The 15546-nt window shown below is 46.4% G+C and overlaps 1 protein-coding gene across 1 annotated transcript in view; it reads right to left on the reverse strand.

Moving 5' to 3' along the window:
- Window positions 1–15546, reverse strand: part of RAB30 (RAB30, member RAS oncogene family) — a 49126-nt gene that overhangs the window by 9959 nt on the left and 23621 nt on the right. Inside the window, exons 2-4 of the mRNA XM_036378675.1 lie at window positions 7550–7650; window positions 6117–6200; window positions 844–1027 (exon numbers count right to left, since the gene is read on the reverse strand). Coding sequence (XP_036234568.1) covers window positions 844–1027; window positions 6117–6200; window positions 7550–7642 — 361 coding nt within the window. The 5' untranslated portion in view covers window positions 7643–7650. The remainder of the gene's footprint in view (window positions 1–843; window positions 1028–6116; window positions 6201–7549; window positions 7651–15546) is intronic.

Here is a 15546-nt window from a genome sequence, read left to right on the forward strand (position 1 = left end):
TGAAGCTCTACAGATTAATATAACATTCCGTTGTTTATTTTTAGTCTCCCTAAAATCCACTCAAGAACATCCAGTTTTCCAGCAGCACTGCCCCACCTATGAACGCTATCATCCACACAACCGCCATGTCCTGATGCTGTTCCCAGATCCTGACCACTTGAGACAGGATTGATTTTCCCACACCAATGGAGTATAGCATCACTGTTGCATTGCACTAAATAGTTTATTTAGTTGTTCTTTTGCACTGGGCGATTTGAAATTTGCACTGAGTACGTTATGTCACATAGATTATTTCCCTTCTCCCATCACATGGTCTCTCCCTCATCCACCCCTGTGCCTCATACGCCCTGGTGGTCTGGCCTCTGGTTACCCCTCCCCTCACCTGCTCAATGGTATCCTATTGAATATATTCAATAGGATACCATTGAGATCCTCTTCCCCTGCTCCCAACAGGATACCTGCTATCCTCTTCTCCTGCCCCTATTCCCTCGGGTATACAAGTCCCCTGGCAAGAAGGGAACACCCTCTTTTTTTTGATCTTACACATCACCAGCTCGAGTAGATCCTTACTTATTTGTGGAGATCTGGGCTTGGAGTCACAAGGGGAACTGCTCCATCCTTAGCTCAGTGGTAGCTGCACCATCTACACTTCAGTCCCCATGGTGGGAAGCATCCCTCTCCGCACACAACAGCCTTAGACCCCACCCAGGACCACGCTTCAAGGGGTGGCACCCTGAACACCACTTGGAGCATCCCGTTTGCAGAAGGAATGGTGCGAGCACAGGCTGCAGGCAGGCACAGCTCTCCCCCCGAGGCAGCCCCGGGGTGGTGGTGGTGGCTTACCCACGAGCACGGTGATGACCTTGTTGCTGGCGTACTGCTCGATCTCGCGCAGCCACTCGGGCAGGCAGCGGAAGGACTCCTCGCAGGTGATGTCGTAGGTCAGGATCAGCGCGTTGGCGCTGCGGTAGTAGCTCTGCGTGATGGACCGGAACCGCTCCTGGCCTGCTGTGTCCCAGATCTGCAGCTTTGGCCACAGCAAGGAAGGGTGGAAAAAGGAGGAAAAAAAAAAAAAAGTTATTTAATTTTTTTTATTTGATAACGGCATCATTTTGAGCTAAAAAATTACCTTCAGGGTAAAACCAATGCTGGGAAAGCACTTTGCTCTTCTCCCTTTGGCTTCCCCTCCCCCAGCATTGTTTGTTTGTGTTCCTGCACTTGTGGATTGAAATGCAAGGCACAAAGTCAGCTGGCACTGCGGCCGACTGTCGTAGACATCTTTTTGTGAAAATCCTTTCCTTAGGATTTTTTCCCTTCTGAGAAGCTGAGAGGCTCCAGGAACAAAATGTAAACAATGGTTATCAGCTGCTGTGGAATGCAACAGGTGGATCCGTGATTGGTCTCGTGTGGATGTTTGGATTTAGTGACCAGTCACGGCAGAGCTGGCTCTCTCTCTCTCTGTCCGAGGCACAGACCCTTGTTTTCATTCTTTTCCTTTCTACTCTTAGCTTAGCCAGCCTTCTGAGATGAAACCTTTCCTTCTATTCTTTTTAGTATAGTTATAATGTAACATATATATCATAAAATAATAAATCAAGCCTTCTGAACATGGAGTCAACATTCTCGTCTCTTCCCTCACCTGAAAACCCCTGTGACCACTGTCACAGCCAACAGCCCTGGAAGCCACAGGTCTGTCAGCCTCCATGCAACTTTCCAGCATCTCCCTCTGCAGTGGGCAGAGCTGCCAGCCTGGAGGGGCTAGAGGGAGACAGTAACTTCTCCCACCCCTGAAGTTTAACAACAGCAGCTTCCGTTCCCAAGAAGGAATAACAATGCCTCTCCTCTAGCTCATGAAGCTGGTTGCAGTTATCCAGAGACAATACAGTGATGGGTGACAAACACAGGATTGAACAAGGAGCTCAGCTGAAAGCTTATCTAAAGTTTGGAACACATTTCCTCTCTACAGCTTCAGCCATCTCATCCAGCTGCTCACTGTTTGCCTTCCCAACATGCAAAATTGGCTACATCACAGAATCCCAAAATGGTTTGAGTTGGAAGGGACCACCCATCTCCATCCCCCCTGCCATGAGCAGGGACACCTTCCATCAGACCAGGCTGCTCAAAGCCCTATTCAGCCTGGCCTTGAACACTTCCATGGATGGGGCACCCACAGCTTCTCTGGACAGCCTGTTCCTGTGTCTCACCACCAAACAACTCATGAATGTTTGCCAAACCCTCTGAATCCACAAAGCCTACATTTCCCAATAGAAACTACACTTAAACGGATTTTATATTTTGACCATCTGATAGTTTTTAGTGGGTCATCAAAACCTCAATTCTTCAAAAAGGAAGTCTAAGAAAAACATCCATGACGAACGTAATTTCAAGATAAAAGAATATTTCTCTGCTTCAGCTTTTATTTTTTTAAAGCATCTCTCCTTGGAATTAAATATGTGGAAGGATGATTTCCAGCCAAAATCCTGTGTATTTTGGGAAGAAAAAGGTAAAGTATTTGAGATTTTTTCCATATATTCAGCAGCCTGTAAAGAGAAAACCTTATTCTTGCCCAGTTCCAAAGCTGAGCTATGCCAGCAACTCATCATAAACATGTTAGTTTGAAATGAGAGCTCCCAGTAGCAGCTTTTAGATGTGGGGTATAATTTTGGAAAAAAAAAACAACAAAACCAACACTTTTTTGCAGAGAAAGTAATTGTGGCTGGCTCACAGCTCCTGGGCACCTTTGTGCTTTTATCTCTAGGCATAGCTGTACTTAAATGGCTGAACCTGGTATCTGTAAAGTAACACACAAAACCATAAGTGAAATTACTTGCACATGAAAACCAGATAATGAATGAGTCGTTGTTAAAACAAACCAAACTCTGGCAGATGGAAAGATACAGGTAATTCTGTTGTTATTCAGCTGTTTCCCAGGAAAAACATTTAATCACTGTCTGCTGGATAACTCCAGCTTATATATATTCTGCCTTTATTGAGGAGATCTCTAAATTGATAAAAACTTGATGTGAATATGTTCTTCCACTGCTTTAATCTAATGAACACTTAAAGCAGAAGAGATTGTGGGACCTGGGGAGAGCAGACACGAGTCTACCTGTGAGCTGGGTGCAGAAGGCAGGGAAGAGCCCCAGTCTTACAGCCACTGATAAACTCTTCCTGCACCCAAAATGCATGTCTCACACTTTCCCTCATTGGTCATTTCTGTCAAATAAAATATTTCAAAGCAACTATTTTATTTGTACAATTTTTTCCCCCCCAGAGTAACCAAAGGACAATGTCTGACTCAGCTTGCAGAAAACACAGATGCTTATTTTCTTGGTGTCAGCTGATACTTCATGGCCTCCCAACATTTGCACACACATTTAGCTTTCCACTAAGCCCTGACAGCACAGCCCTCTGCTCACAGCACTGAGGATGCTTAGCTTTGACCAGCATGGTAAGTGCTACCTGCTTTGCTTCAATTTGTGGGCCCTCTTGCTACAAGTGCTGCACTATTTTTGGAGTTTATTGGAAGAAGCCAGGCAGATCAAAATCCCCCCACAACTGCACAGTGCTCTCCCAGCTCACTGGGCAGTGAGCTTTGGTAGCTGCTCATATCTGGAAAAGCTTGCACACAGCTTTCATACTAGCTAGTCCCTCTTCACTGACTTTATAATGCTCTTTTGAAAGCTGGAAAGTATTTTTCCCCAGAAATGCATAATTTATTTTCAAGTCTCAAAACTCTTTTGGTAAACAGCTCTGCTCCCTCATTCTGGATCCCAGCAGACATGCAGGGGAGGCTGCCCAGCACAGAGGCAAGAGAATCATGGCTTGGGCACTCCTAAACAGCTAACAGCCAGAGCAGCTCTGTTCTCTGACTCATTCCTGCTTTCCCCTCTCATTAAATGTTCATTCTCACAAGCACTGCTTACTCAAGAAGTTTCAGCTACAAGACCACTGAAAGAAATCTGCCTTCCAAACACCAGAGGGCTCATTCCAGTGCCCAAATGTATCACACTAAGCTCCCACCAAGGCTTTGTCACTGAAACAGCTCCAGCAACTCCAACTTACTGCACTGGTGGGGGCAGGAGAGGGACCTTAGAACCCAGCATTGGCGATGTGAAATACAGCAGATATCCCAGCTAGCACGTGCTAAGGTCCTGTGACACACAATCCTGCCCCAAGGTGATGCAGAGAGGACACTTGTGCATTCATCAGACATTTGCAAGGCAGCAGAGACTTTTCATTTAGCTTGTAGAGCTCCCCTGAACCATCCTTGCCCCTGAGACAGCTCATACTGGCACAACTGCTTCCAATATTCTCTTAAGAACTTTGCACCTTCAGTCCAAATTAGTCTTAAAACAGGATTATGTGACAGGAGCAACACTTCAAACACAGACAAATCCTGAGGGTAAGTTCACCAGTACAAACCCCAGAGCTCGAATACAAGTGATGTTCTAAAGCTCCAGCAGAATTTGACAGAGAACCAGATGCTTCAAAAGGAGAGGTATCTGAAGTGGATGGGATTCATGTCCCTCGGGACTGCTTTTCTCCCTCTACTGACCAGGACAGCCTTGAGGCCACTGATTTAAACTATGTATACAAGACAGAACAAATTCCACCTCCAGTACAGTGATCACACCATTTACCAGCTCAGATCCTCTGAGTTGCTTCACTGGAGCTGCTTTTGGCTGAGAGAAACATCTCTGCTGTCTGAGAAGCTTGGGACAAGCAGCATTCATGAGCACCAGCACCACCTGGGCTACACGCGATGCTCTCTGCTTCCCTGCCGCTGCTCTGGCCCACTGGCACAGCCACATGCTAAGTATAAACTTGGCTTTGATCAGGTGAAGGATTTTCCACCCCTTTTCCTTCACCTCCTCAGGTGGGAAGGTCTTCTGGAGAAGCACCACCACTTCCCATAGGTTTGTAAGCTCCTCATGCAGCAGTTGCAGCTTGTTGGCATGACTGCAGCTCTCAAAACGTGTCCTAAACTTAGCAACACAGCACCCCATTTTCTTCTTAAACCCCTCTGTGGTGCTGTGGTACAGGTTAAAAAAAACCCAGGGCTGAAAATCTGCCCAAGTCCACTATTTCCATGCCATCACTTACACGAGCTTAAAAACAGGTTTAAGTGTCACACCCAGCCACTGTCACACTGGTGCCACTCTTGGGTTTGATAAAGACAGCAAGAGAAAAACCGCTGGTTTTCACTTTGATGCCCCTGAACTTCCTGCAGGCAGAGTAAATCCAGGAGCAGCTCAGGGACCATGGACACCTTGACCTTAGAGGCTCAAACAACTACTTTTTTCTCATCTCAAATACCATAGCAGCTCAAGTGAAACCTCTACTAATGAACAATGTAGTAGCAGCCAACATTTCTGAGCTCTGGAACCCAACCATGGACCCCATTAAAGCATGAGATAGGTCTCCAATCCCATGCTTTGTGTGTTTTGGCCCAGGCAAAGTAGCTCACTGCCAAGTGATGCTCAGGCTCAGTTTGGGAGTCAGCTTAGGACAAGGACAGTTTCCCAGAAGTGACTTCAATGCTATTTTAGAGGGTGAAAGAGTTAAAAATATGGAGAACTTTGCCCTTTGCAGTCAACCTGTTTGCTGCAACACAAGTACTGTGATTGGCTCGGCTTCTCCCAAATCCGTAACTTGGCAGAAGTGGAAGATGAGCCTTTGATGTGCAGAACCACACAACTTCAGATGTCTGTTCTCCCCAGTGGCCATCTTGGGAGCACACAGGAGAAGACTTTCCTCAAGCACATCCCAGTGGGAATTTCTGCAACAAATTTCTGCTCGTCAGAAACACAGCGAGCAGAGGCTGCACTGAAATGCCTCTTTGGGCTTCCTCAAGCTAGGCATGACATCACTGTCTCCTAAGCAAGGACAGAAGTTTTGCAACGTCTCCCTGTTCCATTTTCTCCTCTCCAGCAGGTTCACTTTTACAATCCTGATAGTAATGGTGGAGAGGGGCACACAGATTGTTAGACCCTGCATTGCCCAAGCCACGCCAGACAACCTTGAATGTCTTCCAGCAGAGGAAGGGCTGCAGCAAGAAACCTCACCTATGGTACAGCCACATGAATTTACATCTTAAAACATCAGGCTCCTACCTTTACTTTTTCACCGTTTATCTCCACAGTTTTAATCATAAAGTCAACCCCAATCGTGGCTCCTTGCCCTGGTGGGAAAAGCCCCTGGAAGAAAACAAGAGTTTGATTAAATTTATTTCTAGAACAAGACAAAAGTCTCACTGGGTGCCAATCCTCACCCTTTTCCATCTTCAAAACCATTCATCCGATGTCCCCTTCCCATGACACTTACTTCCATCACATTTAGAGTGTGACATTTCCCCAGCACAAAAGTTACCATACATTCAAACTCTGTTTTCCCTGCCTTATACATCCCTAATTATGCTGCAAGTCATCAACTTCAGAAGTAGGAGCACAGGAAAAGAAAAGGCGGGAAAAAGAGAGGGGGAAAGCCCTTCTGTACAGCTGGAAGAAGCAGGGAAAGTGTGAGGACCTTCCACCCTACTTCCCAATGCATAGAAAGATGTGTGAACATCTGTGTGGGATGAGATGCATTTGCAACCTCATGCTTTCCCTTTTCCCTCCACAGCACCCTGTGGCACCAACAGGCATTTCTGGCAGCTCTCAACAATGGGGGTACATTTCAGGAGGGAAGCACAGTAGTGCCAGCCATCACCAGTGCCACAGCAATGGCAAGGGACAGCACAATGCTGGTGGTGTTTGATTGCAGCACCATCAGAAAGGAGCAGCAGTAAATGAAATGAGAGCTTTTGGATTTCTAGTCTACCAAGTCATGTTGGTTTTGGGGCACATCCATCCCCTACAGCAGCTGTGCTGCCAAAGAACAAGCAGCAGAAGTTGCCAGAGATTTTTGCTGTAAACCTTTTGGGTATGACTAACTTTATTGCCACTGGTTGCCACATGTTTTTGGAGAGCTATAGTGATCTAAAATCACTATAGCTTCAAAACTAAAATTAACAGTGAAGGGTAAAATTGCTGACAATTCCTAGTGGAGAGTCCAAAACCCCACAACTTGTGCTTTATTATGCATCATGCAAAGTCTTCCCTTGCCCTGGATCACAAAAAAGGACACTGGACTGACAGCTCAGGACCCAGATTATTTCTTTACTAATGACAAATAAGAGGGAGCACTTTGTGCAGCAAAGGTTGAGGAGGAGACTAGGAAACGTGTTGGTCTTATAACTGGTCCAGAATGCCACCAAAACAGGAGGAGATGTCCAGTGGCTTTCAGAGGGGATTTTCCACCTTCAGAGAGGAATGAGGTTTCTCCAACACAAATTCCAGAACAGGGCCAGGTGCAGCATTAGATACAGATGCACTGCTTGTACCAGTGTGCCACTGTATGTGATGCATGCACCAAGGGTGTGAGCAACAAAATGCTTTGGAGCTGTGATGCTGGCAGAGCCCTCAGTGCAGAGCCCCAGGCTCCATGCTCCCATGCCAGTGCTGTCCCCATCCCAGCATTCCACAGTCCAAGAGGCAGCCAGCCTTACCTGAGTGAAGCGACGGACTAAGCAGGTCTTCCCCACCCCGGCGTTGCCGATTAAAACAATTTTGAAGAGGAAATCATAATCTTCCATACTCATTTACGCAGCTGCAAGAGAGACAGAGAGCACAACACTGTGTGAACCAAGCCAGTGGGGACATGCCCTTTTATCCCAGCTGAACTTTATTACTCCAAATATTCAGAACAAAGGTCTCTTGGCACGCACATGGATCCTTGATAAGCAGGAAGAACATTTTTCACTCTGAGCCGGGGCATCCACGTAGTCAGAGTCAGCTGCTGTGAAACCTTGGCCCCATTCTGGTTCTCATATGGTCTCACCTGGCTGCCCACAAGTTAGGGATGCTGGTGTCAGCTTTCCAAGCAGTGCTCCACAGACCTGAGACACTGATTCCTAGATCTTCCCAAATGTGTTGCTTTTAACTACATCAGCCCCAAAGGACAGCATGGACTTTATCACATTGTCTGAGGGGATCATGTAACTGACTCCTGTGAGGGAAATATCCCGAACACCACCATAAGCAACTCCAGGAGCACACTGGGTGCAAACAGAGCAGGGCTTGGGCACACATGAGGGCAGAAGAGGTAGGGGACTTCATTTTAAAACAAGAGCATCATTGCTTGCCTTAAAAACAGAAAGAGCTCATGTCCTAAAAGCAGCGTGAGAAGTGGGGTAACAGTTTATCTGACTACAAGAGGTTTTTAGAAGAAAATAAATAATAGATGCTATTAGGAATATTACTACTCTGATAATTTTCTTTAGTTTTTTGAGGAATCTTTAGATTGCTCAAATGGGAAGTGATCAGAGAGGAGCTTAGGAATTATCCAGCACACTCCATGCCCCAAATCCAAGCTCCTTGGCAGGATGCAGTGACTGATACTTGAGCAACGTCACAGGAGATGGGCAGGGTTGCATGGGGGAAGATCCACGTGGCTTCCTATGCCACTCACAGCATGGGAAGGACCAAAGAGACAAATGCAGAGCTGAGCTGCTGACAAATGCATTTGCTGCAGCTGAGCAAGTCATGAGGATGAGCATCCACACCTCCATCTCCAGGGCTACCAAGGGTGTTGCCAACACAGGGCCCAGAAAAGGGGTCTGTAACCTCCCAGGAAAGAAACAACAGCCAGAAGAGATTCAGGTGGAGATTTTAGGCAGAGAGAAAAACCCAGAGACAAGAAAGCAAAGGACAGTGTCCAAATCCAGCTATGTCCAGGAGGATCTAGATATTACACACAGCATCAAAGACCTGCCCTCAAGATATCAGAAAATAGACAGATTTACACACCATCAGTGCAGATACCATGTAAGGCAAAACATCAGTACCTAACCCACCAGTACCTATAGATCAGGTAAAGAATGAGGTGATGGAGTCAAGGATGGTAAGTGTAGCAGAAGTACGGGGCAGATATGTGGGGAATGGGGGGGGGGGGGGAATGTATTACAGAAGTGCTATCCTCAGTAAATCCCCAGATTGCTTAGAGGATTTCTACAGAGCTGATGAAGGGAGGAAATGCAAGCTGGGAGAAACCAGCTTCTTATGGTCAGTCCAAAGTCAGGGTGCTATCTCCCACTGCCTCCAATGCCCTTCCTTTGGAGGGTTCACTGTGACACACACCAGAAGGCTCCAGCTACAGACTCCAGTCCCACCAAACAGCGGTGAGAGGCTTATAACCAAACAATCAGAGAGTACAAGATAAAGCTGAGACAGTCTGTTTCTCCCTGACAGAGAACATTGAAACAGCTCTCCAACCACCACCATGAGTCTGCTGGACCTGAGGGCAAAAGAGGTAGAAGACTGACTCAGCTGCTTCACATCTATGTGGCCCTTGGCCTTTCCAACAGCCTAAAAAAAGGGTAACCACACCAATTAGTGACTAATGAGCTGCATCACATCAGCAGATGGTTAGTAGGAACACAGCTGAGTCACTGCACAGACGTGTCACTTCGCCCAGGTCAGGGACACAGTGCAGCACAGTGCCACCAAACAGCAGCAGCTGGAGCTGTCCTGAGGATGCTCTGACTTCACCTTGCTCCAACACACACGTCCTTGCAGATCCTTCCTCTCTTAGTAGAGTGGGGCCTTAAAAAACAGCCCCAAAAAATGTGCCCTTTTTTATTTTCTGGGGTTCTTACTTTGCTACAATTGTTCCATATCTTCGGGACTGGCTTTCCCAGAGTGGGACTGGATAACAAAAGCAGTATTAAACACACATTGACAGTGCTCTTAAATGAGGACTAAAAGCTAACATAAGGTTTCAAGGTTTCACAGTAGCTTCTGCCATGTAGAAAAACGTGATCATCCACCAAAAGTCTATTTCAAGACTAATGATACTCACGCAGCACAGCATAATTATTCCTGGGATCCTGCACACCCCAGAGGGCATGCTCCACCCAGAGAGATTTCAGCTCCATTACTTGCACCCTAAACAATCCAAAATTCAACTTTATCTTCTTAGGAAGCTTAAAAATAAACTTTCTCTGCAGATCTTTGAGGTCAGAGATGCTAAATGGCTCAGACATACCCTAGAGTTATGTCTGATCCCCTTCATTAGGCTCTAGGACTAATCATATGTGATAATGACCCCAAAAGGAACTAAAAGATGAGCCAAGACCATAAAACAAATCATGCAACGATGAGATTACATGCCAGAAGTGAAGAGATACGAGAAGTCAGGGCATGGGAAGGGAGAAAGCAAAGGAGGCAGCAAGGAAGAGTGAGCAGTGTTTCGTGAGGCGGAGTGGGCAGGTGGAGCTGCCCATGTCACCCTGTGACCCCAGCTGGTGCTCCTCCCTCTGAGTGCGCACGCTGCCAGTGCTGGACACACAAACACTGCCCTGGCCACGTCATGAAATCCTCTCCTCCTGCACGCCAAGCCTTGCAGCCAAGTGACCTTTGCTGCTGACTCAGGCTCACAACACCCTCCCCCCTCCCGCCAGAGAGGATGCGTCTCACCCTCTACCCCACTTACCACAGCTGGGGAATGTGCATCTCAGCAAGACAGCACATTGCATTATATGCTTGAAAAAAACCCAAAACAAACACAGAGCACAACTTCTCTATTTGTTTTTGTTTTCTTGGATTTTTGGTGTGGGTTTGGGCTTTTTCTTCCCCTCTGTTTTCTTGTGTTTGTAGGTACAAGGCTCTGCCTCACATCCCTGCAGTGGTTTCAAGTGTTCAGGATGCAGCTGCCTATCCCATCGTCTGAAGGAGACAGGACCCTGCAGTGAGGGCAGGAGATGAGATGCCTGTCCATGCCTCAGCCACCCCTCACCACACTCATTTAAATCACAAACCCTACAGCACAGAGACATGTCCTGTCATGAGATGAAGCAGGAGTAGAGTCCAAGGCTGGCAACAGGGCAGAAAATTTGGTTTCACAGCTGTTTTTCCCCAAGGCAGTTTATGCAGCTGGCATCCCAACCAGCCTCCATGGGCGGTTCCTACCAGCCTCACACATGGGATCAGTTTTGTGGGGTTTTATTTAATTTGTGTCACTGCTCTGCTTCACTCCATCATGAGATCCCTCTGACAGACATGGTCCCTCTGGACAGAACAAGAGGTCAGGAGGGATAAATTGAAGCAGGGCTTTGATTCCACCTGGAGAGGTGATCCATCAGTGGGAATGCAGCTGAAGGACAGCAGGACTTGTTTTAGACTTAGTTTTCACAGATCCATAGAATTATTATGGTTGGAAAAGACCTCTAAGATCACAGAGTTCAACATTGCCAAGTCCACCACTAAAGCATTTCCCTAACTGACACATCTCCATGTTTTTCAAATACTTCCAGGGGTGGTGACTCCACCACTTCCCCAGGCAGCCTGTTCCAGCGCTTTATCACCCTTTTAGTGAAGAAATTTTTCTTCATCCCAACCTAATTTTCACCTGATGCAACTTGATGCTTCCTCTCATCCTATTGCTTTTCACATGAGAGAGGAGACTGGCTGTAGGATGAGAAGGTCCCCCTGAGTCTCTTCTGCTCCAGATTAAGCACCCCCAGCTCCCTCAGCCTATCCTCATTAGACTTGTACGCCAGACCCCTCATCAGTTCCATTGCCCTTCTCAGGACATGCTCCAGAACCTCAGTGTTTCTCTCTTTGGGCAAGACAGTGCAATAAAAGTTTTCAATATTCTTCACTTATTAATTCTAATTCAACCAGAAGACTGGTGAGAGGCACTCAAACCAAAAGCACAGAAACCAGGCACTTTGACTTCTCCTCCTCTCACCCAACCTTGTACAAACAAGTTCCCGCTCCCAGGGAGACACCTGAAAAGGGAAGTGGGCTGCCTTTCCCATGCTGATGTTCAGCTGCTGTTGACCAGCACACCCAGGTCCTTTTCCACCAGGCAGCTTCCCAGCCACTCTGCCCCCAGCCTGCAATGCTGTCTGGGCTGCTGTGATCCAAGTGCACGACCCAACTTTGCCTTGCTGAGCCTCGTACAGAGGATCAGATCCAGCCTGTCCAGATCCCTCTGCAGAGCCTTCCTGGCATCCAGCAGATGAAACATTCCCACTCCACTTGATGTGATCCACCTGACTGAGGGTGCCCTTGATCCCCTCTCCAGATCACTGCTAAAGACATTAAACAGGAGTGTCCCCAAAACTGAGCCCCTGGGAACACCACTTGGGACCAGCTGCCAGCTGGATGTAACCGCATTCACCACCTCTCTCTGGGCTCAGCCATCCAGCCAGTTTTCTACCCAGTAACAAGCTGGATGAGAAACAAAACAGAACAAAAAAACCAACTATCCACAGCTGCAAAGGTTTTGCCCCATTTAAGTATTAAGACCAAAACCATATCAAGCCAGGAATGCTGATAATTTGCACCTCAGCTCTATCCCAGCTCAAAACCCCATCAGAGCCTAGTGCTGCAATCAGGCACAGAGAAGGATCTGCAGCCTTTTCACCTGCTGGATCTAAGCAGTAGCCCAGGGCAGGTTTTGATGTATTTACACAGTTCTTAATAAACAAGTATTTTCTGTTTTTCATCACCCAACAGCTATAAACAAAAATAAATTTACCCAAACATCTCAAGTTCAAACAGCAGCAGTTATGTATACAGATATTACACTGATTGCATATGCCATATGAGCAACAAAATTCAAAGCTCAGGCTAATATTTCAAGCAGAAAATTATTCCTTGCAGGCCAGAAAATTGCAGGGAATTCAGGTCTGGACACGCTGCTGCATTACGTAACTCAGGATAAAATATTTTTGTTCCCAAAGCACCTGCCAACCCAAGCAGGCTCCTGCACTCAGCAAGCATGAGCCCAGCTCATGCCCTCTGCAAATGAGCAGGCTGCATTTCCCTCTGCTTCCTTGCCCACCTTCCTCAGTCCTCATCTCCACAGGATGAGGATTTGATTTCACTTCCAGTCACACTAGGAAAATTAAGAGGGACTTAATTCCCAAGAAAGTCTGGATCATGAATGCCTCTGCACTGATGGTGGCGAAACCACAAGTAGCTGGGATGGTGCAACATTGGCTGATGAGCAGCTGATCGTTCAAAATTCCAGACACATTTAAAAAGTGCATCTGGGAAAAAACTCCACATTATAAAAACCTCAGCCCTATCCCAAATGGAGAGATTCATGCTCCTCAATGCTTCACTCAGGGTGTTTCTCTTACACCAACCAAGTAGATTGAGAAGGTACAAGTGGTCATGTATCAGATGTATGTTTTATGCCACAGACATATTTCTATAAATAAAAGGCAAGCTGATGCTGAAAGGTTTCGGATCAATGACCATTCAGAGAACACACCTACCCCTTTTGCCACCATGGAAAATTTACAGCTCTCTGAGCTACTTTGCTCAGGTCATGGCTCACACATGAGCTGGCCTCCAGGAGCTTGTGTAGGTACTACAGAGGAGTCCACTGACCAGCAATTACAGCTGTTTCCCCACAGAACAAACAGGTAAATCCAGCACCAATATCATCCCAAAGAAGAGCCTGGAGCCAGAGCTCCAGAGAGCAGGATGCTCTGCTGTGGTGCTCCCACTTAACACAAGACACCCCAGCCCATGGCTGGACATGAGAGCCTGCAGGCTGCCCTCTCCATCTGCCTGCTTGGCTTAACTCTGGAGGGGACAGATCTCACACTCAGGAACAGTCTCTGGATTTTCACACATCTCAGGCATCCCCTGATGGTGAAAAGGCTTTGTGTCCAGGCTTTCCACTTCTGAGTGAAGTCTTCTGGGGGACTTTGCATTAACCCTTTTTGGCTGGACGGTAGAAAGATGTGTTTGGGTTGGACACCTCCTGGAGGATCTCAGTGCCACCAAAGCCCCTTGGTAAGAGATCAGGCAACTCACAGCTTGCCTGATGCAGTGTCCTCATGTAACTTTCTCACCCCCTGGAGGGAGAGTTGTCTCACCCAGAGACATTGGTGCATGTCAGCATTAGGAATGGCCATGGAAGTGCTAAATACCACATGCAGACAGCAAGTTATATTCCATCACACACATCGGAGGACTGAACTGTTAATAATAATAATTCTCCTCACGCAGATAAACTAATCAGATTTCTGTGTTATGTAGGAATAATGAGGTACATGCAGTAGTTACAAAATGGCAAATAGAAAAATAATTTCTTCAGGATTAAACAAAAAACCTGATGACATGCACATTGGCATTGAGCACACCTGATGACATGACATGCACATGTGGCATTGAGCCACAATGCCTCAATGGTGTCTGACCAGACCACATACCAGCACCCCCAGGACACACACCATCTTCAGAAGCATGAGAGCAGCCTGACACTCCATTTACTGTAAAAATCTGGGTTTTCACTGCAAAAAAGTTGGTGCAATATTAACATTTGCTTTCACAAACATCTTTTAAGACCTGCCTGGGGGTGGGGACAATACTGCATGCTCAAAGCAACACTCCCTTGGTCTTGGCTACTTTTTAGCACATCCTGTGACCACCAAGCTGGACACCCTGCAGCAAAATCTTTTTGTGTGTTGAAGCATTTAGAGCCAGCACAGCAGACAGGCTGACTTCCAAGTGTGGAAAAAACTCTATTGCCAGAAATCCAGCCAAAAAATGCTGTTTCATCCACTCAAAAACAACAGCCTCTTCCCAAAGGGGGGAAAAAACCCAACACAATTATTTTTTAAACTACAGCCAAGAGGTACATATCTTGCATGGAAAAGGCAGGAAAGCTTACTGAGTCCAGCTCTCTGGGTGAAATAAAGCTCCCACACCAAGACCTGACCCACTAAAATGGGGAAACCCATCAGCAACTTATGTGAGATTTTGTGTCTTTAGAAACCAGGTGCAGGATCAGGCCGAACCCCAGGTGTCTCCATGAGGTTTCTGGGGACAGTGCAACTCCCAGCAGTGAAGTGCAGGCTGCCCACCTCACAAGGAGGCAAAGCCAGTGGAGAAACAAATCCTTGGTTTACGATAAAGGCTTGTGCATGTCAAGCACATAAAAAGCAAAGAAGTCTCCTGATGCATTCGTTTGCTGGGCTGGCAGGGGTTTGAGTGGCACCATGATCATACATGGAAAAGTTCTGAAACTGGGTGACAAGGTTCTGCTAAAAACTTGAAAGATTAGACAGCTTGAGACCATCATTTTTGAGAATATACGAGAAAAGCTATAATAACCAAAGAATTTCAAGAAAGTATTAACAGGAACATCATGACTCAAATGAGGTTGCAAGTGCAGAATTAGCACAAGTGTAACTATGCCATTTAGCAGTGACATAATCATAAGCGTATTGTGAAATATGAATATGTGCCTTAGACACACTTTCATAACCCAGACTATCCAAGAAAATTTTCTTGAGTTTTAACTGCAGTGACATGTCTTACTGCTGTTGACCATTTTGTTTTCATTGTGTCAGAGTCTCTGGTATGAACAAAAAAAAAAATCCAATAAGGTTTTGTTTAGCAAGAAGGCTTTCTAATTGAAAAAATAAGCCATTATTTCCATCTCTTCACTTCTGCTTAAGTAAGCTTGTGATTTACTGGG

Source organism: Molothrus ater, chromosome 2 (assembly GCF_012460135.2).
Source record: "Molothrus ater isolate BHLD 08-10-18 breed brown headed cowbird chromosome 2, BPBGC_Mater_1.1, whole genome shotgun sequence".
NCBI lineage: Eukaryota > Metazoa > Chordata > Aves > Passeriformes > Icteridae > Molothrus > Molothrus ater.